This window comes from Brassica oleracea, chromosome C2 (genome assembly GCF_000695525.1).
Source record: "Brassica oleracea var. oleracea cultivar TO1000 chromosome C2, BOL, whole genome shotgun sequence".
Classification (NCBI taxonomy): domain Eukaryota; kingdom Viridiplantae; phylum Streptophyta; class Magnoliopsida; order Brassicales; family Brassicaceae; genus Brassica; species Brassica oleracea.
The window spans coordinates 50,635,470-50,658,433 of record NC_027749.1 but is presented as its reverse complement, the minus strand read 5'-3'; the positions used below and the strand labels follow the sequence as shown (position 1 = coordinate 50,658,433).

General features: G+C 33.2%; 4 protein-coding genes across 4 annotated transcripts; 3 read left to right on the top strand and 1 right to left on the bottom strand.

The window, feature by feature from the left end:
- Positions 1-6,158: 6,158 nt before the first annotated feature.
- LOC106324536 (protein DA1-related 4-like) lies at positions 6,159-8,601 on the top strand. The gene is made up of 8 exons (XM_013762490.1): positions 6,159-6,484; positions 6,572-6,692; positions 6,789-6,869; positions 7,346-7,466; positions 7,543-7,754; positions 7,839-7,902; positions 7,998-8,165; positions 8,267-8,601. The coding sequence occupies exons 1-8, from the start codon at positions 6,159-6,161 to the stop codon at positions 8,599-8,601; spliced, it is 1,428 nt and encodes a 475-aa protein (XP_013617944.1).
- Positions 8,602-10,637: 2,036 nt separating this feature from the next.
- Positions 10,638-13,458, top strand: LOC106318802 (DEAD-box ATP-dependent RNA helicase 10). Its single transcript, XM_013756941.1, has 13 exons — positions 10,638-10,894; positions 10,968-11,127; positions 11,390-11,459; positions 11,537-11,599; positions 11,679-11,753; positions 11,827-11,946; positions 12,023-12,064; positions 12,145-12,219; positions 12,320-12,466; positions 12,551-12,688; positions 12,764-12,875; positions 12,966-13,054; positions 13,134-13,458. The coding sequence occupies exons 1-13, from the start codon at positions 10,759-10,761 to the stop codon at positions 13,251-13,253; spliced, it is 1,347 nt and encodes a 448-aa protein (XP_013612395.1). The 5' UTR covers positions 10,638-10,758; the 3' UTR covers positions 13,254-13,458.
- Positions 13,459-13,485: 27 nt separating this feature from the next.
- On the bottom strand, positions 13,486-16,403 carry LOC106318813 (ras GTPase-activating protein-binding protein 2-like). The gene is made up of 9 exons (XM_013756951.1): positions 16,299-16,403; positions 15,857-16,036; positions 15,508-15,787; positions 14,923-15,143; positions 14,527-14,689; positions 14,312-14,433; positions 14,172-14,237; positions 14,039-14,099; positions 13,486-13,941 (listed from the first exon to the last, which is right to left on the bottom strand). The coding sequence occupies exons 2-9, from the start codon at positions 16,034-16,036 to the stop codon at positions 13,715-13,717; spliced, it is 1,320 nt and encodes a 439-aa protein (XP_013612405.1). The 5' UTR covers positions 16,299-16,403; the 3' UTR covers positions 13,486-13,714.
- Positions 16,404-20,046: 3,643 nt separating this feature from the next.
- LOC106325320 (transcription factor TCP5-like) lies at positions 20,047-21,736 on the top strand. Its single transcript, XM_013763360.1, has 3 exons — positions 20,047-20,196; positions 20,434-20,931; positions 21,101-21,736. Exons 2-3 carry the CDS (start codon positions 20,478-20,480, stop codon positions 21,550-21,552), a joined length of 906 nt encoding a protein of 301 aa, XP_013618814.1. The 5' UTR covers positions 20,047-20,196; positions 20,434-20,477; the 3' UTR covers positions 21,553-21,736.
- The last annotated feature ends 1,228 nt before the right edge of the window (positions 21,737-22,964 follow it).

Genomic DNA, 22,964 nt, shown 5'->3' with positions numbered 1-22,964 from the left:
ATAAAAAAACGTTCGGAATATACCGAGGGACACCTTTCCTCGGAATATACCGACGAACCGTTCCCTCGGTATATTCCGAGGGACAATTTCCTCGGAATATTCCGAGGAACCTGTTCCTCGGAATATACCGATGGACATGTTCCTCGGTATATTCCGATCGATCGATGTATATATGTCCAAAAACGCATCGATCGATGAACTTCCGAGGAAATATCCCGACGAAGTTCTCCCTCGGTATATTCCGAGGAGATTTCCGACAAACTAGTGATCCTCGGAATTTCCTCGGAAATTTGTTTCCTCGGAATTCCGTCGGAAAATTCCGAGGGATTTCCGAGGAATGAAGAAATTCCGAGGAATTATTTCCGAGGACTTGTTTTGTCGGTATGTCGTCGGAATAACGATATTCCGACGAAATTCCGACGATTTTTTCCCTCAGAATCCTTGCTGTTTTCTTGTAGTGGTCAAAAATCAGATCAAAGAGACCCTTTCAAAACAAGAAACCTTTCTTCTCTGGTGATAGTACGGACGGCGAAGTTCTCAGTCACAGTAGACTGGCAACATCGAAAGGTAACTCCTTAACAACAATGTTATATAACTTCTGAATAACATAACCATCTCATCATCACACGTTACAAAATTGATTGACACACCTAATAATGTGTCTGTTTTTAAAATAAATGAAATTCAAATTATTCATTTTATTTTTTTCTAAAATCTCCAAATTCCATTCTAATTACCTCCTAAAAATTTTCTCGAATCTCAGTTTCTTATAAAACCCCCTTGAATTTGGTATATCTCCAAATCCCCACAAATCATCGATCCAATAAGCCCCACTAAGTGTTTTCCTCGTACAACTAATTTCATCTTATCATAAATTCACAACGTATCTAATATTCGTTCTTTTAATTAAAAAATCCTTACAAGGCTCATTTACTTTACAAGAAATTCCCAATTTTGTATGTTGATAATCTTAAACAAATATGTATTCGAATACCTTTTGTAAAAATATATGACTAAAACTTCCAGTAATTTTACCTTTGTTAGTTAGTTTTTTTTTTTTTGTCAACTTACGTTTGTTAGTTTAAATTTCCATTCTTAATAAACTTTAGTTTACACGAATTTTAGGAATACCTTTTAATGTGATATTTTTTAAAATAAAAATATGTATTCGTCAACCGATTATACATTATATTTTTTATTCCAGCTTGCATTGTCTGCTTCAGAGTGGGAAAAGAAGAAGATAGAAAGCTGAGCTGACCAAACGGCTTGTCTGTTGATGATAAGACATTATGCTGATACTTTTAGTTTTCATGTTCAAGAGAACAAAGATACGACATTTAGAGTATGAATGGGGAGTGAATAAAAAGTGGAGGATCGGTCTCAAGTGGATGAACCACTTTTATATTTCCATTCAACATTTTTTTTCTAGTTAGAATTTGGACTGCTTTTTAAATTATTAAATTAATGTTGAACCACTATTGGTTTTATAACATGAACAAAAAAATGAAGAACCACTATCTACAGTAGATATGAAACAAATATGGAGTGTTTCTCCCACGGGTAATACTGTTTTGTATTTTTTCTTATAAAAATAATAATAAGCTTCAAATTTATTTAGATAATAATAATATGTACAACAAATTACTAACATCTTCTTTTTTGTATATTTTAAATATAGAAGTACATGCAATTACCAAATTTACGTTTTAAATTTATTATATTTATGTCAATATCTTATTTACATAACACGATAGTATTTTTATTATGGTTCTTAAATAAATATTTACACTAAATTAATAAAAAATGTTAAATTATATATAATTTTAAATAAAACATAATCATATAAATATTTTGACCACTTGATCCACTTGTGTTTCATTTTGAAAATTACTTATTTTTAATTTAATTTTAAAGTTCAAGACAATTATACTACTTTATAAAACACATTTTTAAATCATTCAAAATAAGATAAATATATAGTTTTAAAGCTTAAATAATTACATATGTATTAAAATAATTGTTCTGTAAAATTTTCTGTAAAATTAATATTTATGGATTTTTCAAAAATATTTTTGTAAAATAAATACTTTCTTTTATTTAAAGCTTAAAATGCTTTTGAACCGCTCTCGATCCGCTGAATCCAGTTGATCAACTCTCGATCCGCTCGATCCGTTTGATCTACTCTTGATCCGCTCGATCCGTTTGTTACACTAGATCCGCAACGTTTGATCCGCTTTTCCCATTCGGAGCCTTAGAAAAATACCTTTTCAAAGATATAACTAAAAATATTTCAACTTTTTTATATCGTGATTTTTCAAATTTATTAATACTCCTTCCTTTTTATAATATAAGATATTTTAAAAAGGTTTTGATTTTCAAAATGTAAAATATTTTGATACTTTTAAAGTATTTTGACTTTATTGAAAATTAGTTAACCAATAATAATCTACTACATTATTTATGATTAATTAACTTATTTTCAATTTTTATTATTAATAATTTTATTTTCTACAAAAGTAAGTTTCTTATTTTGTGTGCATTCAAACACAACATTTTACATTATGAAACGGAGAAATTATTTTATAATCATTTAGTATTTTATAAATATATTATAAATATTTGTTAATAATTTAGTCCCAATAATTTGTTTGGCAAAGGTAATTAAAATAAGGAAAATTGCCAAAAATAGTATACTCATAATACTATTTTCATGTTTACCTTAACCATTTTACCATCACTTTAAAAGAGGGAAAACACACTTATAATCTTAGGGTTAACTGATCTAGACTTAGAATTTAGAATTGAGGGGTAGAGTATGGTTTTAGAATGTGGATTTTAGGATTTTAATATATATATAAATATGTACTTAAAAAAATATTTTTTTTTAAGAAATAGTTTCAAAAATAATTTTAGAATTTGAAAAAAAAAACAATTTGAAAAAAAAATTCAAAAAAAAATTCAAAAAAAATTATAAAAGTCTAATTTGAAAACATAAATTCTTTTATTTTTTTTTATTTATTTATTTGAATAATTAGTTATTATATATATTCAGAGCAACGATATAAAAAAATTTTGAGTTTTTTGCCTCTTAATAAAGAATGTATTTTGAAAATGTTTCTTTAATGGTAGTAAACATAAATAATGGTACCAACAATGTGGTAAACATGAAATTCTCTAATTAATTATCTTTGTTGGAATTCTATTTTTGTGTAATTTTATAATTATTCTATAAAACAAATGCCATTTTATAACACTAGCTTGTTGTATAAATTAATCTTAAACATACAATAGTCATGTATTTCATACACCTAATAAAAACTTACACAACAGTGGTATTTTGGAAAATTCGTATTTACAATATTTTAGGTTTCATTCCACCTCAATGCCTATACGTTTTGGTCAGTGCGGGTCCGAAATATTCAAGAGCCAATACGAAATAAAAAATTTGGGTCCTAAATAATTAATAAAATTGAAATTTTCAAAAATCTATATATTAACCTAAGACATTGTTATTGTATGTTATTGCTTTTATTACCTTTATTATATTAAAATAATTAAAAACAATATATAGATTTATATTTTTCCATCTTTTAAACTGGTTCAGTTCCACTGCTTCTCACGTTTCACTTTTATGTCACTATTTACTACTCTCTTCGTTTCATTTTATTCGTCGTTGTAGAATAAAATTTGTGTTTCAAAATAAGTATTGTTTTATAATTTTAATTTAAAATTTACGTATAATATTTTTCTATTTATTTTTATTGGTTAAAATATGGTTAGATATACATGTAATGGTGGTTTTTTGAAAATATGCAAAATTAAATATTTTCTTAATCTTTGTGCATAAATGTAAAATGACAATTAAAATGAAATGAAGTGAATAATAATAAATCAATAAATAGATTTGGTTATGCATTATTATTTTTATTAGAAAAAAACTAAGATTCAAAAATCCCTTAGAAACTAGGAACATCAAATACAAGTTATTGAATAATCGATACTATATGTAAAGAAGCATTTGCTGTCTTCTGGTCAATCGATGTTAAGCATAAAAAGAAGTTAATAACGTAGTATATGAAGAAGAATAAAATTAGATTTTTGACGAAATACCAATACAAACTGCAGGATTTATTTTCTACCCTTGTTTTAGAGAGAGAACATTATAATCCATTAAAACCTAGTATCATTGAAATCTAGTAAACTCCAATATACATTGAATAACATTAAAATCCATTTTATAAAACCTATCATAATTGAAATCTAATAAATTGCAATAGAAATTGAATACATTAGTTTTTAAAGGACTTTGAATTTATCTAACAGATGACTAATTCACTAACTTTATATTTGATTCTAAATTTAAAATGCATTCAATTCTACTGTTATTGAATTAATCATCTGTTGTAAATTAATATTTGATGAATAAATAAACACAATAAATCCAATAAAAATTTGGTTCTAAATTGGGTTAGAGCTATGCCTTTAGGAAACTCTAGATTAGCCAATTCATATTAACGATATGTAATTGTTTATATTATCATGAAATCTACTTTTTATTTTATTTATTACAAGACAAGAAATATAGAATAGAAATATCAATTTTCAACTTTTTATGCTGTCCGATTTTTCATCTCTGACTCTGCAGTATCAACAAAAAGACCAATTAGAACTAGAATAAGATCTAAAATCCTACCTCTTCAACTCGATTTTGCAATCGTTTGATTTTTCATCATATCCTTGAAATTTGAACTTTAAAGCAATTGATGAATCACCAATACTCTTCTAGTTATAGATTCAATATGAAATTTGTTTTAAAAATTTGACTGATAAAAAGTCAAAATCAATGAAAAAAGAGAAGAGCAGAAGTAACATCGATATAATATTGGATAACAGAGTTTTGTTTCATTTGTCTAACACTCGCAACTACAAACAGAATAGCATAAAAAATTTACTTGGCTACTGCCTACTGAAAATACACACGCATGATATTTTTGTTCTTTATACATAATGTTCGGTAATGATTCTAGGAAATGATTCCAATTGCACTTTCTTAGAAAATAAACTTTAGGCAAACACTACATATACAAAAAGTAAATTCTGATCCCCAGATTAGGTTTTCTTACTCAACGTCTCAACCGTCACACATCTTTCCATAGCAAGTGTCGGTATATGTCGTTTGACCTGTGCATTAGAGAGGTTTTGGGAGAAAGATCATTTGTTATAATTAGCAAGAGGAAACCGGAAAAATCATGCAACCAAATAAGTCAAAGAATATCACGTGGCTCTGACGTCGCTTTCTACAGGCCTTTATCCACCCTTTTTTTTTAACTATTCTATTAATCTCTTTTTCTTGGGATCAAGAATTTTAAAGTATATTCTTGTTTATTGATAAAAAAAAAAGAAGTATATTTTTGTTTGTTTGAACTGTTACTTTCAAGTATCACTCTGGCAGCATGTCGGTTATTCGTTAAGCTGCGGATTGGTGGATAAGTTTATACCACATGTACTGTAGCATACAATATTTTTGTTTCTGATATGTACATGTATACTTAAATTGGATATCAAAGATGCAACATAAAAACAAAATAAAAAACCAAGAAAAGAAATATGTGTCAAATACACATTGGATTACAATAATTAAGAACAAACAGAGTTTATTGGAAAAGATGGACCACGGAACTTTTCGACGTAACAGAAAAGAACCAAAAGAAAGAATAAACTTTTTTTTTTTTTTTGTCACTGAAGAAAGAATAAACTAAAGATATGATAAAGTTGAGATTCTCATCCTAAAACTGGTTACCGGGAGTAACCGGCAGCAGCAAGTCTTTGCTTTATTCCGCTTACACGACAAAACGCCTGACTATCTATAAATCCTCGGTAGGGCCCCATTCTAGAGCAGACACTCACTCTCACATAGGGTCATTTGATATCAAATGAGTCTTGGGCTACTTTTGCTTTTGAGTCGCAAGAAAAAGAAAGAAGTTTATTCGCTTTCTTTTCACTATTTTTTTACTTCCAGTGCATGTGTTATATAGAGGGGGTGGTTTTAGGCTTTGTGTATCACCTTCTGGTTTTGTTGATAAAGAGAATTATTTTTTTGATAGAGATTTTGTTTTAGAAAAGATTATTATCTCCCCTTTTCCCACAAGATCAAGAACATGGAGTCCTCCAACACTATTCACGGAATCATCACATCCTTCCATTGTTATCACTTCCGCCTCTCTCGGACATATGTAGAAGTTTCACGGAATGAAGAAGGCCGCCTCATACGTCAGAGAAAAGAAGAAGAGACTGAGACTAGTTTGGAAAAGGAAGATACCTTCACACTAGCTGAGAAAGTTAAAGAGTTAGTGAATGGTGAGAAGAGTTTAGAGGAGGAATGGGAAATAAAGAAATTAGACGGGCAGCCTGCTAAGATCAATAAGGAGATCTTTAAGGAGAAGGGAAAGCAATCAACAGATGAAGATGTAGATCCTCATCTTAGGTAAACCTTATGTGCGCAAGTGTATACATACTTTTTTTTTTGGCTTTAAGGGTTTATATGTTAGATAACTTTAAACTTTGTTTGTAGCATATGCAATGGTTGCAACTTTGAGATTCAAGACGGACTATCTGTCAATGCCTTTGGTGCTGTCTGGCATTCTCAATGTTTATGTTGCCTTCATTGCCACAAACCAATTGCTATGGACGAGGTTAATTAATTTAATATTGATTGTTACTTTTATTACTCTTTGACTTGTTTTTTTTTTTTATTTGTTCATTTTGTTCTCTGATGTATAACTCATTAGGTTTCAAACTCAAAGAGAAAGTTTCACAGACCTTGCTACAAGGAGCATTGTCGTCCAAACTGTTATGTCTGTAGAAAGAAAGTAAGATGAATTCTTAAGTGGGACTGTATGCAGGGCCGGTTTAACATTGTTATGGGTACTAGGGTAAAATAATTTTTTTTACCCTCTAAGATTTATATTCATATAATGTTTAAAATATTTTTAAAATTTAATCAGTAATATTTTGTATATTTTGTATATTTTGCGATAAAAATAAAACTATATGCATATCAAATATTTTTAAAATTTAATCAGTAATATTTTGTATATTTTGCGATGAAAATAAAACTATATGCATATCAAATATTTTTGGGCCCTTTTCAATTTTATTTATTATATTTATAATTTTTTTATATAAAATATAGACTTTTTAAAAAAAATTGGACTCCTTAGGGGACACGTATTTGGGCCCGGGCATCGCTCGTCTCCCCTCCTCGGCCGGCCCTGACTGTATGAAATGAAAATAAAAGTTTAAGACGTATGAATGTAGAATGTTGTTTGTATAATTATTCTTTCAGATTCCTTCAACTAAGGAAGGTATAAAGTACCATAAGCATCCGTACTGGGAGGAGAAGTACTGTCCTTCTCATGAAGATGATGGAACTGCCAAGTGTTGCAGCTGTGAAAGATTACAGGAACAACACTGTTTGACCTTTTTTAATAATACAAGACTAAACAGTTTGACATTTTTTTTTATTGGTTTCTTTACAGGCTTGTAGAACAGAGTATGTAATGCTTGCTGACAATCGGTGGCTGTGCCTAGAATGTAAGGAAAGCGCGATTATGAGTACCATTGAATGCCAATCTTTGCACACTGAAATCCGTGAGTTCTTCAAAGGCTTAAACATGAAGGTTGAGAAAGTATTTCCTCTTATTTTGGTGGATCAACAAGCGCTGAATAAGGCTGAGGAAGAAAATGTGGTGAGTGTGTATTGCATAAATTAGAACATAGTTATCTCTTTGTTTTACTTATATTCTTTTGGAACTAATTGAGTTTCTACAATTAATAAGCAGTATGGGGTGGTAACTAGAGGTATTTGCCTGTCTAAAGAGAAGATGGTCACAAGGGTAAGAAATTAATGAAGATCAGGAATCAGGATGATAGCTACTTACAGAGACTAAAACTAGACTGGACTTGTCTTTTTTACTCTGGTCCACATGTATATATACAGGTCCCTAGAGGGCCAAACAAGCAGCTAATAGGCATGGCTAGAGAATCTCAAAGGTTCGTTCGCGAGTGCAGCGTCACAGCAATTCTCATCCTATATGGACTTCCTAGGTTGCTAACTGGATATATTTTGGCGCACGAGATGATGCATGCTTACCTTAGACTCAAAGGTAGGTATATTATTATGTAACTGATTTGTCAAATATGAAATATCCTATTTTCTATTATTGATGAGGAGAGGTATCAAAATGTTTTTGGTTTGAGCACACAGGTTATAGGAATCTTAACACGGTTCTTGAAGAAGGAATATGCCAAATGCTAGGATACATGTGGTTGGAGTCTCAAAGATGCTCCACTAGTGATACTGCATCATCAGCTTTTTCTTCCCAAACTCCTCCACCTACGTCGCTGAAACGAGACCAGTCTGATTTCGAGAAGAGGCTAGTGGAGTTTTGCATTAATCAGATAGAAACAGATGAATCACCGGTCTACGGTGACGGGTTCAAGAAAGTTAACGAGATGATGGTCTCAAATCATTACAACCTTAAGCATACCCTAAAGGGCATTGCTATTGCTTCTAAGACTCTACAGGATTCAAAGTTTTGAGTCGCCCTTTTGACACACGTTGACTCGTACGTTATACATACATGTTCTTACATGGCACACTTTCAAGCTTTTTCATCTTTTCTGGAATTGTTGATTCTTCTTTTTCTAGGATAAAATGGTTATGTTCCTGTGTGTTTCCTCTTCATTTTTTCTAGTAAAGTTGGGAACCTTTAGAATATTAAATGTATCATCGTCCTTTTTGAAGCGTTTTTCTAGCACACTTTCAGAAATATATCTGTTTTTTTTTTTTCTTTTTTTCGAATCTGTTCTTGGCACAACCAGGTGTTCGACCATTTGATCCAGTCACCAGTTTCTTTTTTTCTTTTTCCAATTTCGTAACTGTATTAGAGAGATTAAAAATAGACTTCGGAGTCATACTGTCATAGTGCTCAAGAAACTCTAGACTTGCGCATGTAACATGTTGAACTGCATATATATATATATATATATATATATATGTACTATGAATATTTGGATTAACAACCTGTATGCCTTCACTAAGAAAAAAACTGGATACCTGCTCACAAAATCTTTCTCCATTCCCAAAAAGGGTTCCATTTCCTTTTTGGATTTACGTGACTAACAAGAAGGGTTGGTGGCCATCCGGTAAGATTATACAAATATTATTTTTCGAACCAAAATGTATTGTAATCATCTCCCTCCTCCCCCAAATACTCCCATAAACCAATCATAGTTGATAAATAAGTTTGTGTCTTCTAGGACCATTATAGTAAACTTATGATGTAAGTATTTTTCTGCTGACAAAAAAAAAAGTACTTTTCTAAAAGTTGATATAAGTATTTTCTTAATGGTTTTTTTTGTTTCTTTTGACCGTAAGAAAAGCACACCCAATAAATGAAAAAAAAAAAGCAAACTCCAACTTCTTTTAATTTAGGTGATTGCTCTTTTTTATCATCTCTTTTTGTTGAATCTATTTTATACTAGGAGATTCAACTTTAATATCGTTGTGGTTGACTAAATTTCCTAATATGACCGAATGGTTTGAATGCGACTATGTTCTGTTTTTGTATTAGCGATTAATCTGTTTTTATATTAAGTCGTCTAGTTTTCACGTATGTTTTTATGTGTGTTTTGTTGGGTTATTTGATATTACATGTCTTGTTTGAATTGTGCAAGTAAATATATTTTTATTTCAATAGCGATACTGAAATTATGGTTGAATTTTTTATTTATTTTATAACTTTTAAAACTTACGTATGACAACTTTAGATTTGTCGTTTATATTATGTGATGACTAAACCAATGTGTTATGTCATCGGCTGAGACTTTGAGATTGTTTACGTTTCTCTCACTTTCCCTCCAGAGAAAAAAAGAAAAAAAAAAAGAAAAAAAAAGATCAGATATGAAAGAGTCGTTGATTGTTGAAAAGGCCGCTAAGAATTCAGAATCTATAATTGAAATTGACAGGCTAGAAATCAACATGAGTGGATTTTATATTTTCAAAACCGGAAAACCAAAACTAAAATGTGTACCAAAATGTTAAAAATATAAATTTTATACCTAAATGTATTAATTATATTTAATTTTAAAATAACTAATTATTCTAAAAATATTATTTACAAAATGAGCTATCTGAAAGTTCAAATTAATCGAAATATTTTTATCTAAATATTAAAAATTTATCTAATTATTTTATATTTTATCATACCGCATTACCTAATATTTAAATTGGAAAACCGGAATCACCCGATGATTTTATCAATATAATCCAAAAATTATTTAACCAGAACCAAATTATATCCAATCGTTTTAAATATTAGCCGGTTCCCAATTTTACTATCAAAACCGAACCGAAAACTGAAATAACCTAACCAAAACCGAACTAAATTTATAAATATCCAAACAGTTCCTGCATTTCTAGAACAAAAAACCAAAACGGCAATCCTAATATGGGCCTTCTGAAGGTATCTTTATTGAGCCCGAAGTCTAATACAGCAGGCCCATGAAAGGCCCAATTAGGCTATTATTACAGAAACCCTTCTTCTTTATAGTCCACCGTCTCCCGCCGAGTTCCGATTTGCATCAACACACTGCTCGATTTTTTCTAAAGCATTAAACTTCGAACAGCACTCTGCTCGCTGAAGGGAGGTAAAGGAAGCGACTTTATTGGTGGGTAATTGCAAAAAGAAAAAAAAAATGGAGGAAGAGAGCGAAGTGGTGAAGACGTTCGCAGAGCTCGGCGTTCGCGAGGAGCTCGTGAAAGCTTGCGAGAGGTTGGGGTGGAAGAACCCTTCGAAGATTCAAGTCGAAGCTCTTCCTTATGCTCTCGAAGGTAGTAAAAGTCTTTTTTTTTTTTTTTTACATTTAAAAAAAAAAAGCTTAAAACTTTATGTGTGGTTTATTAGGGAAGGATGTGATTGGACTTGCGCAAACCGGTTCAGGCAAAACCGGAGCCTTCGCGTTGCCTATATTGCAAGCGCTTCTTGAGTATGTTAATAACGCTGAGCCTAAGAAAGGGCGTAGACCTGATCCTGCTTTCTTCGCTTGTGTTTTGTCTCCAACGAGGTATGTTTTTTTATTTTTATTTTATTATTTTCTTAAGTCATAAACAAGAGCTGTTTCATGTATGTGTGCGTGTTGTCTCGAGTCTTTGCAAATTAGTCATTGAGTGTTGTTAGTATGTCTTGTCTTCATTAGTTTGTGTTTCATCTATTAGTATTATCGTTTTATTGTCCCTTTTGGATCTAAGAAAGGGACAAGACATAAGTGTCAATTGATGTTTTTTTTTTTGTCATTCTTATTGGATTTGGTTGTTTCTTGTGGCCAGAGAGCTGGCTATTCAGATTGCTGAGCAGTTTGAAGCTCTAGGGTCTGATATAAGTCTTAGGTGTGCTGTGGTAAGCTCATGGTTTAATCATAATTGAATATCTTGATGCTACAAATGGATTTTAAAATCTGCTTTTTTTCTAAACAGCTTGTTGGAGGTATAGACAGGATGCAACAAACTATAGCTCTTGGGAAACGGCCTCATGTTATTGTATGTTTTGGTTTCTGAAGTTGTTTTATGTTTCTTCTCCACTTTGAGTCTTATGTTTTGAGTGTCTGCACATTCATAGGTTGCAACACCTGGGCGTCTTTGGGATCATATGTCTGACACTAAAGGCTTTTCTCTGAAGACGTTGAAGTATCTGGTATTATACTTTGCTGTTCCTTTTAGTTTTGGTTCAATTTTATATTTACTTGACATTATATTATTCTGTCCAGGTTCTTGATGAAGCAGATAGACTGCTGAATGAAGATTTTGAGAAGTCTCTCAACCAGATTCTGGAAGAGATCCCTCGTGACCGTAAAACTTATTTGTTTTCAGCAACTATGACTAAAAAGGTAGGAACACCTTGCTTGACAATGTTGTGGTTCTGATATATCTAAGCTTATTAGACTCTTGTTTTTGGCCTTGTAGGTTCGGAAACTTCAAAGAGCATGCTTAAGGAATCCTGTCAAGGTACATTAATCACTAAATCAACATCAAGTATTGTTCACAGTACTTATGACAGTTTGTTATGTTTATTTCTTTACCTTCAGATAGAAGCTGCCTCGAAATACTCCACAGTTGATACTCTTAAACAGCAGTATCGGTTCGTTGCTGCTAAATACAAGGTTGGTAGATAGATGGATTAGATAGTAAGCAAACACACATAACATAAGAGAGTTTGATCTTTCTTGGAATATTAATAAGCTTTCTGATGATTTTTAACAGGACTGCTACCTTGTGTACATTCTCACTGAAATGCCTGACTCAACATCAATGATATTCACCAGAACTTGTGATGGTACTCGTTTCATGGCCTTGATGCTTCGGAGCCTTGGCTTCAGAGCCATTCCCATCAGTGGTCAAATGACTCAGGTTAGTGGCTGAGACTGCTCTTAAAATTTGTAAAGATATCTGAAACTTTTTTCTCATTCTTTTTTTTTTAAATATTCTTCACAGTCAAAGAGACTAGGAGCATTGAACAAGTTCAAAGCAGGTGAATGTAACATCTTGGTTTGCACTGATGTAGCTAGTAGAGGGCTTGATATCCCATCTGTTGATATGGTTATCAACTATGACATTCCCACAAACTCAAAGGTTTGCTTTTGTTTCTCATGGCTGAATCAATGAATATTAAGAACACACATTCATCTTCCAATCTTTGTGTCATAGGATTACATTCATAGAGTGGGAAGAACAGCTCGTGCTGGACGTTCTGGTGTTGGGATATCACTTGTAAACCAGTATGAGCTGGAATGGTACTTACAGATTGAAAAACTCATAGGTAAGTTAAAAAATCTACAAGGTCCATTTTTTTTTTGTTTTGGTTCTCTTATAGGATAAAGACATTTGACTATGTTTCTACTACATTCAGGTAAGAAACTACCAGAGTATCCAGCTGAGGAAGATGAAGTGTTGTCGTTGTTGGAGAGAGTTTCAGAAGCTAAAAAGTTATCAGCAATGGTATTTTTTTACTTTTGCATAGTTCTACAATGTAAAAGTTTATGTATTGTTTGCTTATTTGTGGCGATCTTTGTTGTAGAACATGAAAGAATCAGGAGGTAGGAACAAGAGAAGAGGAGAAGATGATGAAGAGAGTGAGAGGTTCTTGGGGGGTGGTAACAAGGGAGACAAGAAGTCTTCTAAGAAGTTCAAACGATAAACATGCCATCTTTGTATTGTTTTGTGATAAACTCACCAAAGTTTTGATACTATAGTAATTTGTACTTTTTTTGTTTTGCTCTTCTTTTAAAGACTCAACTTATGCTATTAAAAGTTTAGAAGCTCTGCTCTCTGTTCTTAGTGGTGCATCTGCTGCATATTGTTTTCTTCTATTTACAGAAACCTGGTTAACTGTTACTCTGAAATCACTTTAAACTAAACAGAACATTGCATCAAGAACACAACTATGTAGTGGATTTCTTATGAAAAATGAATGTTTATGAAGAAAGTTCTCACTTCTTAGAGAAGAACTAAAGGATGAAAAGCAAGAATATCGAAAAACTAAACCAACCAAAAATATAGAAAAGCCAAAACGGTGCCAATACTAACTAAAACTCGAGTGGGAAGGCAAAGAAAAATAGACTTAAAACTACTCTCATGGAGGCACTACTAAATGCAAAGTCAAGATGAAGCACCACCGCGAGGCTCGCCACGTCCTCCACCTCCTCCACCTCCTCTTTGGTATCCTTCTCCTCCACTCCGTGGGTTTGAGCTTTTAGGTCTACCGGAATACTCACCTCTTCCATAGCCTCCTCTTCCTCCACCACGTCCTCCTTTGAAACTTTCATTCCTGAAACTTCCTCTTCCTCCAAAGTACCTTCCCCTACCACCACCACCTCCACTGTTGCCTGTTACAATACATTAAACCCATCTTTTCATATACACAAACCTCTTTATATTAAACCACAAGCTTCTTCTTGATGATGTCTCTCATGTTTTTGTTACCTCTGTTTGGTTTCTTCTCCTCTAAAACAACTTGACGATCACCAATTGTAACCGGTGAGGCCTACGCAAGTACCAACCAAAAGAGTCAGACTCTCACCTCCAAGAAAGATACAAGAAGATGCTATGGTTTTACCTCGAGTGCACTCTGCTTGCCGCTAGATGTTTCAAACTCCACAAAACCAAAACAGAAACCTTGCTGCTGAAGAATCACAAACAAAGCTGTAAAGAAACCAGTAGTAAGCAAGCAGTTTTGGATATGACAATGTAACAAACCTTATTGCTTCTGATTTGAATCCCTTCATGCTTGATAGCACCAAAGCTCTTGAACACCTCTTCAAGTTGTGTTGGTGTAGTGTCAAAAGGTAAGTTTCGGACATAAATCGAATGACCAGCATCTGTAATAAACAAGCAGACACAAAAAAAAAAATCAATAACCAAGTGATTGCGTGTGATACTCAAAACAGCAAAGATGAAAAGAATGTTCTGACCTTCCACATCAACATTACTACTGTTTGGAACATTCTCCACACCTGAAGCCTCGGTTACTGCAGGAGGAGTAGCAGTTGGTCTCTGATTAGTACTAACCTGAGCTGGTCTTGGCTTGTTCCGAGCAACACGTGTTAGTGCTGGACTGCTATTCATCAGTTTGAGCTGTTGAAAATCACACAAAAAGGCTTGTAACGTTTACTATAAAACAAAAAAAAAATTCTAAAAATCGGTCTAGACTGCAAATCGGGTCCATACTTTTAAAAAATCGGTCTAGCCGTTTGAAAAATCGGTTTAGGCTCCCGCATAATCAATAATCCTTTATAAAAAGTCTAATTACGGCCTAGCAATTTCTTGAACATTGCTAAAAAAACATATATGAAGCAGTTAAGACTCACAATAGAAGCATATGAATGCTTAGGAGCATCTCCTTGAGGCACTGATCGAACTTCACTGTGACTTAATTGGGCTGGAGGTTGGATAGGCTCAGCGTCAACAACAACACCTTCATCTTTCTCACAAGGATCATACACCTCCGCCACATTGTCAAGATCTTCCTCCTCAATAGAAGCAACTGGCTCAGGCTCCACCTCAGCCTCATGACTAACAACAACACGTTCTGATAAGAAGTAAGGGGATATTAATATCTTAACCAACGCTAAGAAATGGCCTATGCAGATTATTCGAGGCCTAGACATTAACAAATTATTAATTTATTTTATATGGTATTTCAGTTTTGTGAGTTTAACTATAAAATTATTTGGACGAATTATAAAACTAGATATACAAAACAAAAGAAATTAGACAAAATTGTGGATTTGTACCAATTTTATTGCTTAATTTAACAGATTTAGACTAATTTAAATCAATTTAAACCGAACTCAACCAATTTAGAACAGTTTACACTGATTTGAATCGTATAAATCAGATTTTAACAAAGTGCTATATGGTAGGAGACACAGGCCGTGGATGTTTCATCGTACCTGGCTCCACAGGTGCCTGAACATCCCTGGTGGTTCCATTGTGCGCTGTCACATCTTTCTCCTCAAGGAACCTAAACACATCGTTCAAGACAAAGTACCCCTTGTCTTGTGGAGCCAAGAAAAAAGTCTGACTAAACCGCTTCCCCACGTTATCACTCCCGGTTAAGCATCCAGTCACCAAGACAATAACGCCTCTCTCATAAGACTCCTGAGCATCAGCAGTTTCTATCTCGGCCGTGTAGTCTTCATACTTCAACGACATAATCTTCTCGTTGATCGCCTGAGAACCAACAAGTTAATCTACCAAAGTTGAAGAGTTTAATAGAGTTTTAAGAGCCTAAAGTCTCACTTGCATAGTTGTGACAGTGGTTACAGAACCGGTAACATCAGGCCTGGTTAACAAGCTGGAATCTTGATAGAACCGGTGAACTAAACCGGGAGATTGGTGGAGGATGTGATAGTATTGCTCCACAAAGGCACGGCCTACGACCTCAGCACCAGGGGAAGTGCTAGCTTCCTGATGTGCCATCTATATATAGACACAGTAACAGTAGTATTATTATTAACAAAAGTTAACATAGCTGTGTATAATGTGTAGTGCATCATTTGATCCTAATGGAAAGTCAACGATATAAATAGAAAGTCTTGAGATTTTTAACTGTCATTAAATGAATAGAGAAGAAAAGTAAATGGAAGAATGAGTCAAGATCAAGAGAGATTAAGGTTTTGACCAAATCTATAAAGATTAACAATGGAAGAGATCGAAAGAGGAAGTGTAGTGTTGTACTTACCGTGATCTGAGAGATGGAGAGAGAGAGAGATCTGCTGCAGAAGCTACGAAACAGAGGGAAGGATCGAGGGAGATAGCGACAGACGAAGAAAGAGTGAGCGTGTGAGAAGGAACAAAACTTAGTACGGAGTGTTTTAGTTCAGTTTCAGTTAAGTTCGGGTCGGTTCGGCCCATTGGGCTTGTCTTTAGCCTCTTTTATAGTTCTATTCTTTTTTCTAAAGTCCATTATGTTACTAGCGTTCTTGCAAAAAATATATAAAATTTTGTGTATGCGACTTTCACTGGAGATTTCAGTTTGTGAGATTTGTGCCCACAAGCTTAGTACATCGGGTCATTAAAGGTCAGAGTTTGTTGCAGGATTTTATCTATTTGGTCTAATCATTGGATCAGGTTTTGTGATGCCAATAACCTAGTTTAGTTTACTTCATGAACTACTTTATAAATTATAATCAACAGTGTCGTCTCAAATTGATTATAGACCTTCTTCAAATAATATTAACGATTTATTTAAACATAATTATATTGTTTTAGAAGCTAATAATTATATGTTTAACTTCTTTTTTGAAATTATATATCTTAAATTTATAAATATAGTTAAAAGTTTATTTTATCTTCTTTGGACTGATTAATATTTTTAGCGTATATGATTTGTTTCCGTGAGAAATGAAAGCTTGTGTTTAGATTTTTCCCAATAGGTTGCTAAATTATCTTCCCAGGTCAGTTAAGAAAATACAGTGATGACAATCACCTTTCTTCTGTTTTTTTGGTGTAAATATCACGAAGGTCAGGACCAAAGTCCGTAATCCCCTAGACCGGAAAACACAACATGTACACAATAATTAGGATCGTTTCCAGTTGAGTTAATGACCTCTAGTCACTTTTCTTCTGTTTTGTCCATAAAAAAATTAAAGTATTTTATTGTCCATCTAGTTTTCAGAATGTTTTCATATCATCTGTTTGAAAATAATTGATGTTTAATCCTTTTTACATATCGATAAATGTATTACTAGCTTTTATTCAATTTATCTTTGTTTACCAAAAACAACAATAACTTATTCAACCAATAAAAATCAGACCACAGAATAATGATGTCTACAAACATCAAATAACATTTAATTTTTGTATAGAAACTTGAAAACATTACTTAAACTGAAAAATTTGCTAAAATATCACTTAAAGTGAAACATAAATAGTATAAATAAGATTTCGAAAAAAATCAACAAAAAGAATCATGTTAATCAATTTTTCTTACCTTGTGGGTCCTTTACAACCCATATCCATAAAAGCATATCCTTGTCTTGACATGTAACTATAAACCGTGATTTTCATATTACTGTTTATCTCCCCAGTATGAAGATGCATTTATAGAGTGGTTTTGGTAATGTAATAGTAAAGCACAGAGAGAAAACGGATAGTTTCACTAGTGTTCTCATGTGCAGCATATTCTGGAGGCGCCTTTACTGCATCAATAATACAAAAAGGAAGAGCAGTTATGTATGTATGTCATCATGTCAGCATCAGCATCATCAAGTATATATATACACATATATGTATATAGTATGTTATTTAAGTAGTTAACTAACCCAATTTACTTTTTGGTGGTTTTACTCCTTTTGGTCTTGTCTCTTACAAGGACATGTCCTTGTCTGTCTCAGCATGAGCCTTCTGCATTTACCGACGTTCGGACCCGACAACGACGGCTCAGAACCAAAAAAATATTTTCTAATTCGCTACCCTAAAATGTATTTTATTCATATGTACGGTTATCAGTTATCACTAATTAAGTCATAATTTAGTGATATATACACATTCTCATCTAATAAACCCTAATGGTGTCTAAAGGTAAAATATATACTATAAGTTCATTAGTTTCCAACATTGTGGTTCCGAATGATTATTGGATGATTGAAACACTGTAATTTCTTCTTTCAGCGTCATTCAGTTGGGTTAGTATGGTTAGTGAGTTTGTGTTAGTAATCTCAAAATGAAAAATAATGAACTGAAATAGTATATTGGAGTCAATCATATCTAGATCATCAATCATAATACATATAAAATTTTTGTTTGCGCAACAATCATGTTGAAACAAGCTACAAAGATAAATATTAGATCGTTGGCACTAACCAGCCATGACAAAGTTTAATTTCTAGAAAAACCAATTAATCTTCAAAAAATAACACAAATTCATATTTCTATTGGTGGCAATGTACGGGTTTTTTTTTTTGACATCTTGGCAATGTACGGTTAATTAGTAACATTCTTTGTTCAGCCACCATCATTTTCACATTCTACGCATGGGACAACAATCGACATTTTCTTCTCCGACATCTCCAACAATTTTTTTTCTTACAATTCCTTAATATATATTCAATTTGAATTCAGCGGTGAGATAGAAATTCCAAAAAGGAAAGTATGTTGGAAAAGTACAGGCATGCATGTAAGCATTCTTAAAGGGGTGTAACTGGTAAGTGATAACATATAGAGTGACTTAGAGTTTCTATTGCCTAGCTAGCTATACTTATCTTGAGATATTATAGCAAAGGAAAACAACCTGGTTATTAAAAAATGCACATGGAGAACTTATTTGAGCAGGCTGAATTTTTTAAATTTTGCAGAGCTTTGACATGATTCAGCCAAAAATCAGAAGTACCAAACATGTACATGTATTTATATGCTTGAATACAAACATATATGTACGTAAAACGTATGTGCATGTTCACAAGATCCTAGCTCGGAAAGTCGGAGCAAATTTTGTTGCAATGAATTTTTATTAAAATTATGAACATACAAAGTTATTGATGCAATTCTGGATCTGAAACTATATATGTCAATATATATAACACAAATCATTTTCATTTGTAACAACCATTGGGTCAATTATAGAAGACTTTATATAAGATACAAAGAGGAAAGAAAAATGGTGTGATTGTAGGAAAAATCTCACTGGCAAAGACACATAGAAGAGAAAAGTGGGACACAAATCTCTTTGTGAGAATTTAAGCATTAGATGCTTTAAAGAAAAACCTACTCTCTTTGGTCCATTCTCTATCTCAGAGAGAGACCCTTACTAGAAATAAAAGCATTCTCAAATCTCAACAATTTGGAATTAACAAAAGTCTACATTTTTTCATCACTAAATTCAGTTGGGATTCCAACAAGTTGATTATATAATAATATAATTCAACAATTTATATCATAAAGTTTTCATGTTTTTTTAGAACTTAAACTTTATTTTACCCCTTCTTCAGCTTCCTTTTTAAAATTATTTTGTGCTTAGCCGACCTGATCTTGTTACTATTTATAGCTATTATTCAACCGCATATTTATTTTCTTAAATGTTTAAACATTTGCAAATGGTTTTAACCGTATGCTTTCTCTTAAATCATCACTTTAACCATATATCGAAATTGTTGTTAATTACCAATCAAAACAAAGATTAATATTATATATATATATATATATTCACGACAGTGATTACAAACATGGTAAGAAAATTAAATACAATTAAAGTGAACCCACGATGGTTACTGAAAAACAAATACTAAATATTATAGAATTTACGGTAAATTTCCTCATATAAAATCCTTATGTGACTCTGAGTGTTAGACGAAACATGCACATCCCCATCAGAGTATCAATACGCTACACAAATTGCGCCTCTTTTGTCCTTGTGTATAAATTCCTTTCATACCAAAATAAACCCTAGAGATTGGAATATATAATAAAAATATATATCTAAATTCGTTTGTAACTTAACTTCATCAATCATTATAATAAAAAGGATTCGAGTTACCACAAAGAAATACTCTGCCTTCTTATCTCTTCTTTCTTCTTCTTCCCTCTTCTCTATCAAACTAGATCTTCAACTAGGAAGTCAAGCTTACCAGTCTTCGATCCATGTAAGAACATGTGACATGGAATTGCTTGAATTTCAAATAAGTATCCAAACTTTCATTTCTTAGATATCAATCACAACTAATTTGCTTTGTTTCCATGTGGTTTTTTCTCCTAAACATTTGAAGAAAGAAAATTTTCCATTACTTTACCTCAATTTTATTCCATTATTAGAAGCTATAACAACTATTTATTTTCTTTTAGGCTGATATATTAGTTAACTTTTTCTCTTCTTGTTTCAGATCTGTTCTTCACATAAACCAACTAATTGAGTGAATTAATAGAGATGAGATCAAGAGACTGCGATGAAGATGAGATTCAAGCAAATCAAGAAGGAGATCATAATCATCAATTAAATTTAAACAGCATGTTCCAGCCGCAGAACCAGCCAAGTTCAGTGCCAACATCGAGGCAATGGACCTCAGCCTTTAGGAATCCAAGAATCGTACGAGTTTCAAGAACTTTTGGTGGCAAAGACAGACACAGCAAAGTCTGTACAGTCCGTGGCCTTAGAGACCGGAGGATAAGGTTGTCCGTACCAACAGCGATTCAGGTTTACGACCTTCAAGATAGATTAGGGCTGAGTCAGCCAAGCAAAGTCATTGATTGGTTACTCGAAGCAGCAAAGGATGACGTAGACGAGCTCCCTCCTTTACAATTCCCACAAGGGTTTAATCAAATGTATCCAAGTCTCATCTTCGGAGAATCATCATCAACCTCAGCAGCATCAACCTTTCCAGGTACCAATTTTTATTTTATTTTTAATACCAGTAGTTTCTGGTATGAAAAATATAATTTCTTGGACCCAAAATCACAAAATGTAATATTATTTTCGTCTCAATGGTTACAATCATGTGACCTCTATGTCCTAGGTGATTCTGAGTTGAACTAACGAGACTTAGTTTTCAGGTACCAATTTAGGTTTCTTGGAAAGTTGGGATCTCGGTGGCTCTTCTTCGAGAACAAGAACAAGAATTGCTGATACTACAACAATACCGAGAGAGAGTTTTGATCTAGATAAAGGGAAATGGATCAAACAAGATGAGAATAGTAATCATCAAGATCATGGTTTCGACACTAGTCATCAAAATTTCTCTCTGACCAATCCTTACAACAACAACAGTACTTCCTCTTACTACAACCTCGGACATCTTCAAAACTCGCTAGACCAGTCCGGTAATAACGTTACTGTCGCAATACCTAATGTTCCTTATAATAATAATCTCAATTTGCCTCCTCCTCCGACAATGAGCTCTCTATTTCCGATGTATCCTTCGTTCCACGGAGCATCTCATCATGTCGTTGATGGAGCTGGGAATCTTCAGCTCTTTAGCTCCAATGCCAATCGCAACAACAGATGATGACGGGTAACTCAACTTTGATTATACCGTTTCATCATTGCGTGATCAGCTTGAATCATGGTATATGGATCGTCATAGTATTGACAATGATTCAGACTCGTGAAACATTCATAAGATGTACTATACATACATATGTTATATGCATACGTATTCTTATATATTATAGTATTAAATATATTTTCTTATTGTTGGATTGTTTTACTTTTATATAAATTCCCGTTGAATGTATCTCAATTCGTACAAGTTTTCTTTATGTTTCACTCTGTCTCATTCAACAAACATGAGAAGCAACAATAGTACTAGTATACATCTTCCAAATTAGGCATGACAATGTTACTAAAACATGAGTGCATTGTTGGATAATTCCAAGCTTGTGGAAACTTAACATATTATTAGATGTTTAATATGTTAAGATAAACACAATAAGAAAACCTAGAAATAGGAAAAGGAAGTTTCTATTTAGGTTAGGTTTGTGTTTTCCATATCCCACATGTTAAAGGGAATTGTCTTTCATATAAATATAGGTTTAATGGAGAGGTGTTCCATATGATCTAAGTGAAACATATTGAGAGCTTTAGTTTTGAGTAGTTTCTAAAGCTAATAAGAAAAGTTGTTCTTATAACTCTTTGTGTTTCTAAGAGATTTGAATTGGTATCAGAGCCTCAGGCTGGAGACTCGATCTAAGCTTAAGTTGTAGCTTAAGATCCTGGTGCTTGTGAACAAGAGATCGCGACGGCAAGATGGCTGACGTGACTAGGGCTCCACGCACGAAGGACTTTGGATCTACATCCATCCAATGTCCGATGTTGTCACCGACAAACTACACAGTTTGGTCGATGAGGATGATCGATTCAAAAGGTTTAAAGAGAGTGTAGAGAAGCAGACAGGCTCAACCATCAAAACCTTTCGCACCGATAGCTAGGAGGAGAGTTTACCTCAGCTGAGTTCAATCTATTCTGTGAAGAGAATGGAGTTAAAAGGCACCTAACCGCGCCTTACACACCTCAACAAAACGGTGTTGTGGAGAGGAGAAACCGAACCTTGATGGGAATGACAAGAAGTATGCTGAAGGCAATGAAGATGCCGAACTACTTGTGGGGTGAAGCTGTACGACATTCAACTTACCTCATCAACAGAATTCCTACAAAAGCCTTGAAAAATCAAACGCCATACGAATGCCTTACATCGAGGAAACCAAATATCAAGCACTTGAGGATATTCGGTTGTGTAGCTCATACGAAAATCACTGGTCCTTATCTAAAGAAGTTGGATGAGAGATCAAAGATTATGGTCAATCTTGGAACTGAGCCGGGTTCCAAAGCCTACAGACTTTATGATCCAGACACAAGGAAGGTGATGGTGAGTAGAGATGTAATTTTCGATGAAGAGAAAGCTTGGGACTGGGCGTCTAT

Excerpts from the sequence above, each read along its gene's own strand:
- LOC106318802 (XM_013756941.1), top strand. The coding sequence starts at position 10,759 with ATGGAGGAAGAGAGCGAAGTGGTGAAGACGTTCGCAGAGCTCGGCGTT. Across the intron at positions 11,128-11,389 it reads TGTGTTTTGTCTCCAACGAG|AGAGCTGGCTATTCAGATTG; the intron begins GTATGTTTTTTT and ends TCTTGTGGCCAG. Across the intron at positions 12,220-12,319 it reads TCGTTGCTGCTAAATACAAG|GACTGCTACCTTGTGTACAT; the intron begins GTTGGTAGATAG and ends GATTTTTAACAG.
- LOC106324536 (XM_013762490.1), top strand. The coding sequence starts at position 6,159 with ATGGAGTCCTCCAACACTATTCACGGAATCATCACATCCTTCCATTGT. Across the intron at positions 6,485-6,571 it reads GATGTAGATCCTCATCTTAG|CATATGCAATGGTTGCAACT; the intron begins GTAAACCTTATG and ends CTTTGTTTGTAG. Across the intron at positions 6,693-6,788 it reads AACCAATTGCTATGGACGAG|GTTTCAAACTCAAAGAGAAA; the intron begins GTTAATTAATTT and ends ATAACTCATTAG.
- LOC106325320 (XM_013763360.1), top strand. The coding sequence starts at position 20,478 with ATGAGATCAAGAGACTGCGATGAAGATGAGATTCAAGCAAATCAAGAA. Across the intron at positions 20,932-21,100 it reads AGCAGCATCAACCTTTCCAG|GTACCAATTTAGGTTTCTTG; the intron begins GTACCAATTTTT and ends CTTAGTTTTCAG.
- LOC106318813 (XM_013756951.1), bottom strand. The coding sequence starts at position 16,036 with ATGGCACATCAGGAAGCTAGCACTTCCCCTGGTGCTGAGGTCGTAGGC. Across the intron at positions 14,690-14,922 it reads AGCATTCATATGCTTCTATT|CTCAAACTGATGAATAGCAG; the intron begins GTGAGTCTTAAC and ends GATTTTCAACAG. Across the intron at positions 14,100-14,171 it reads GCAAGCAGAGTGCACTCGAG|GCCTCACCGGTTACAATTGG; the intron begins GTAAAACCATAG and ends GTACTTGCGTAG.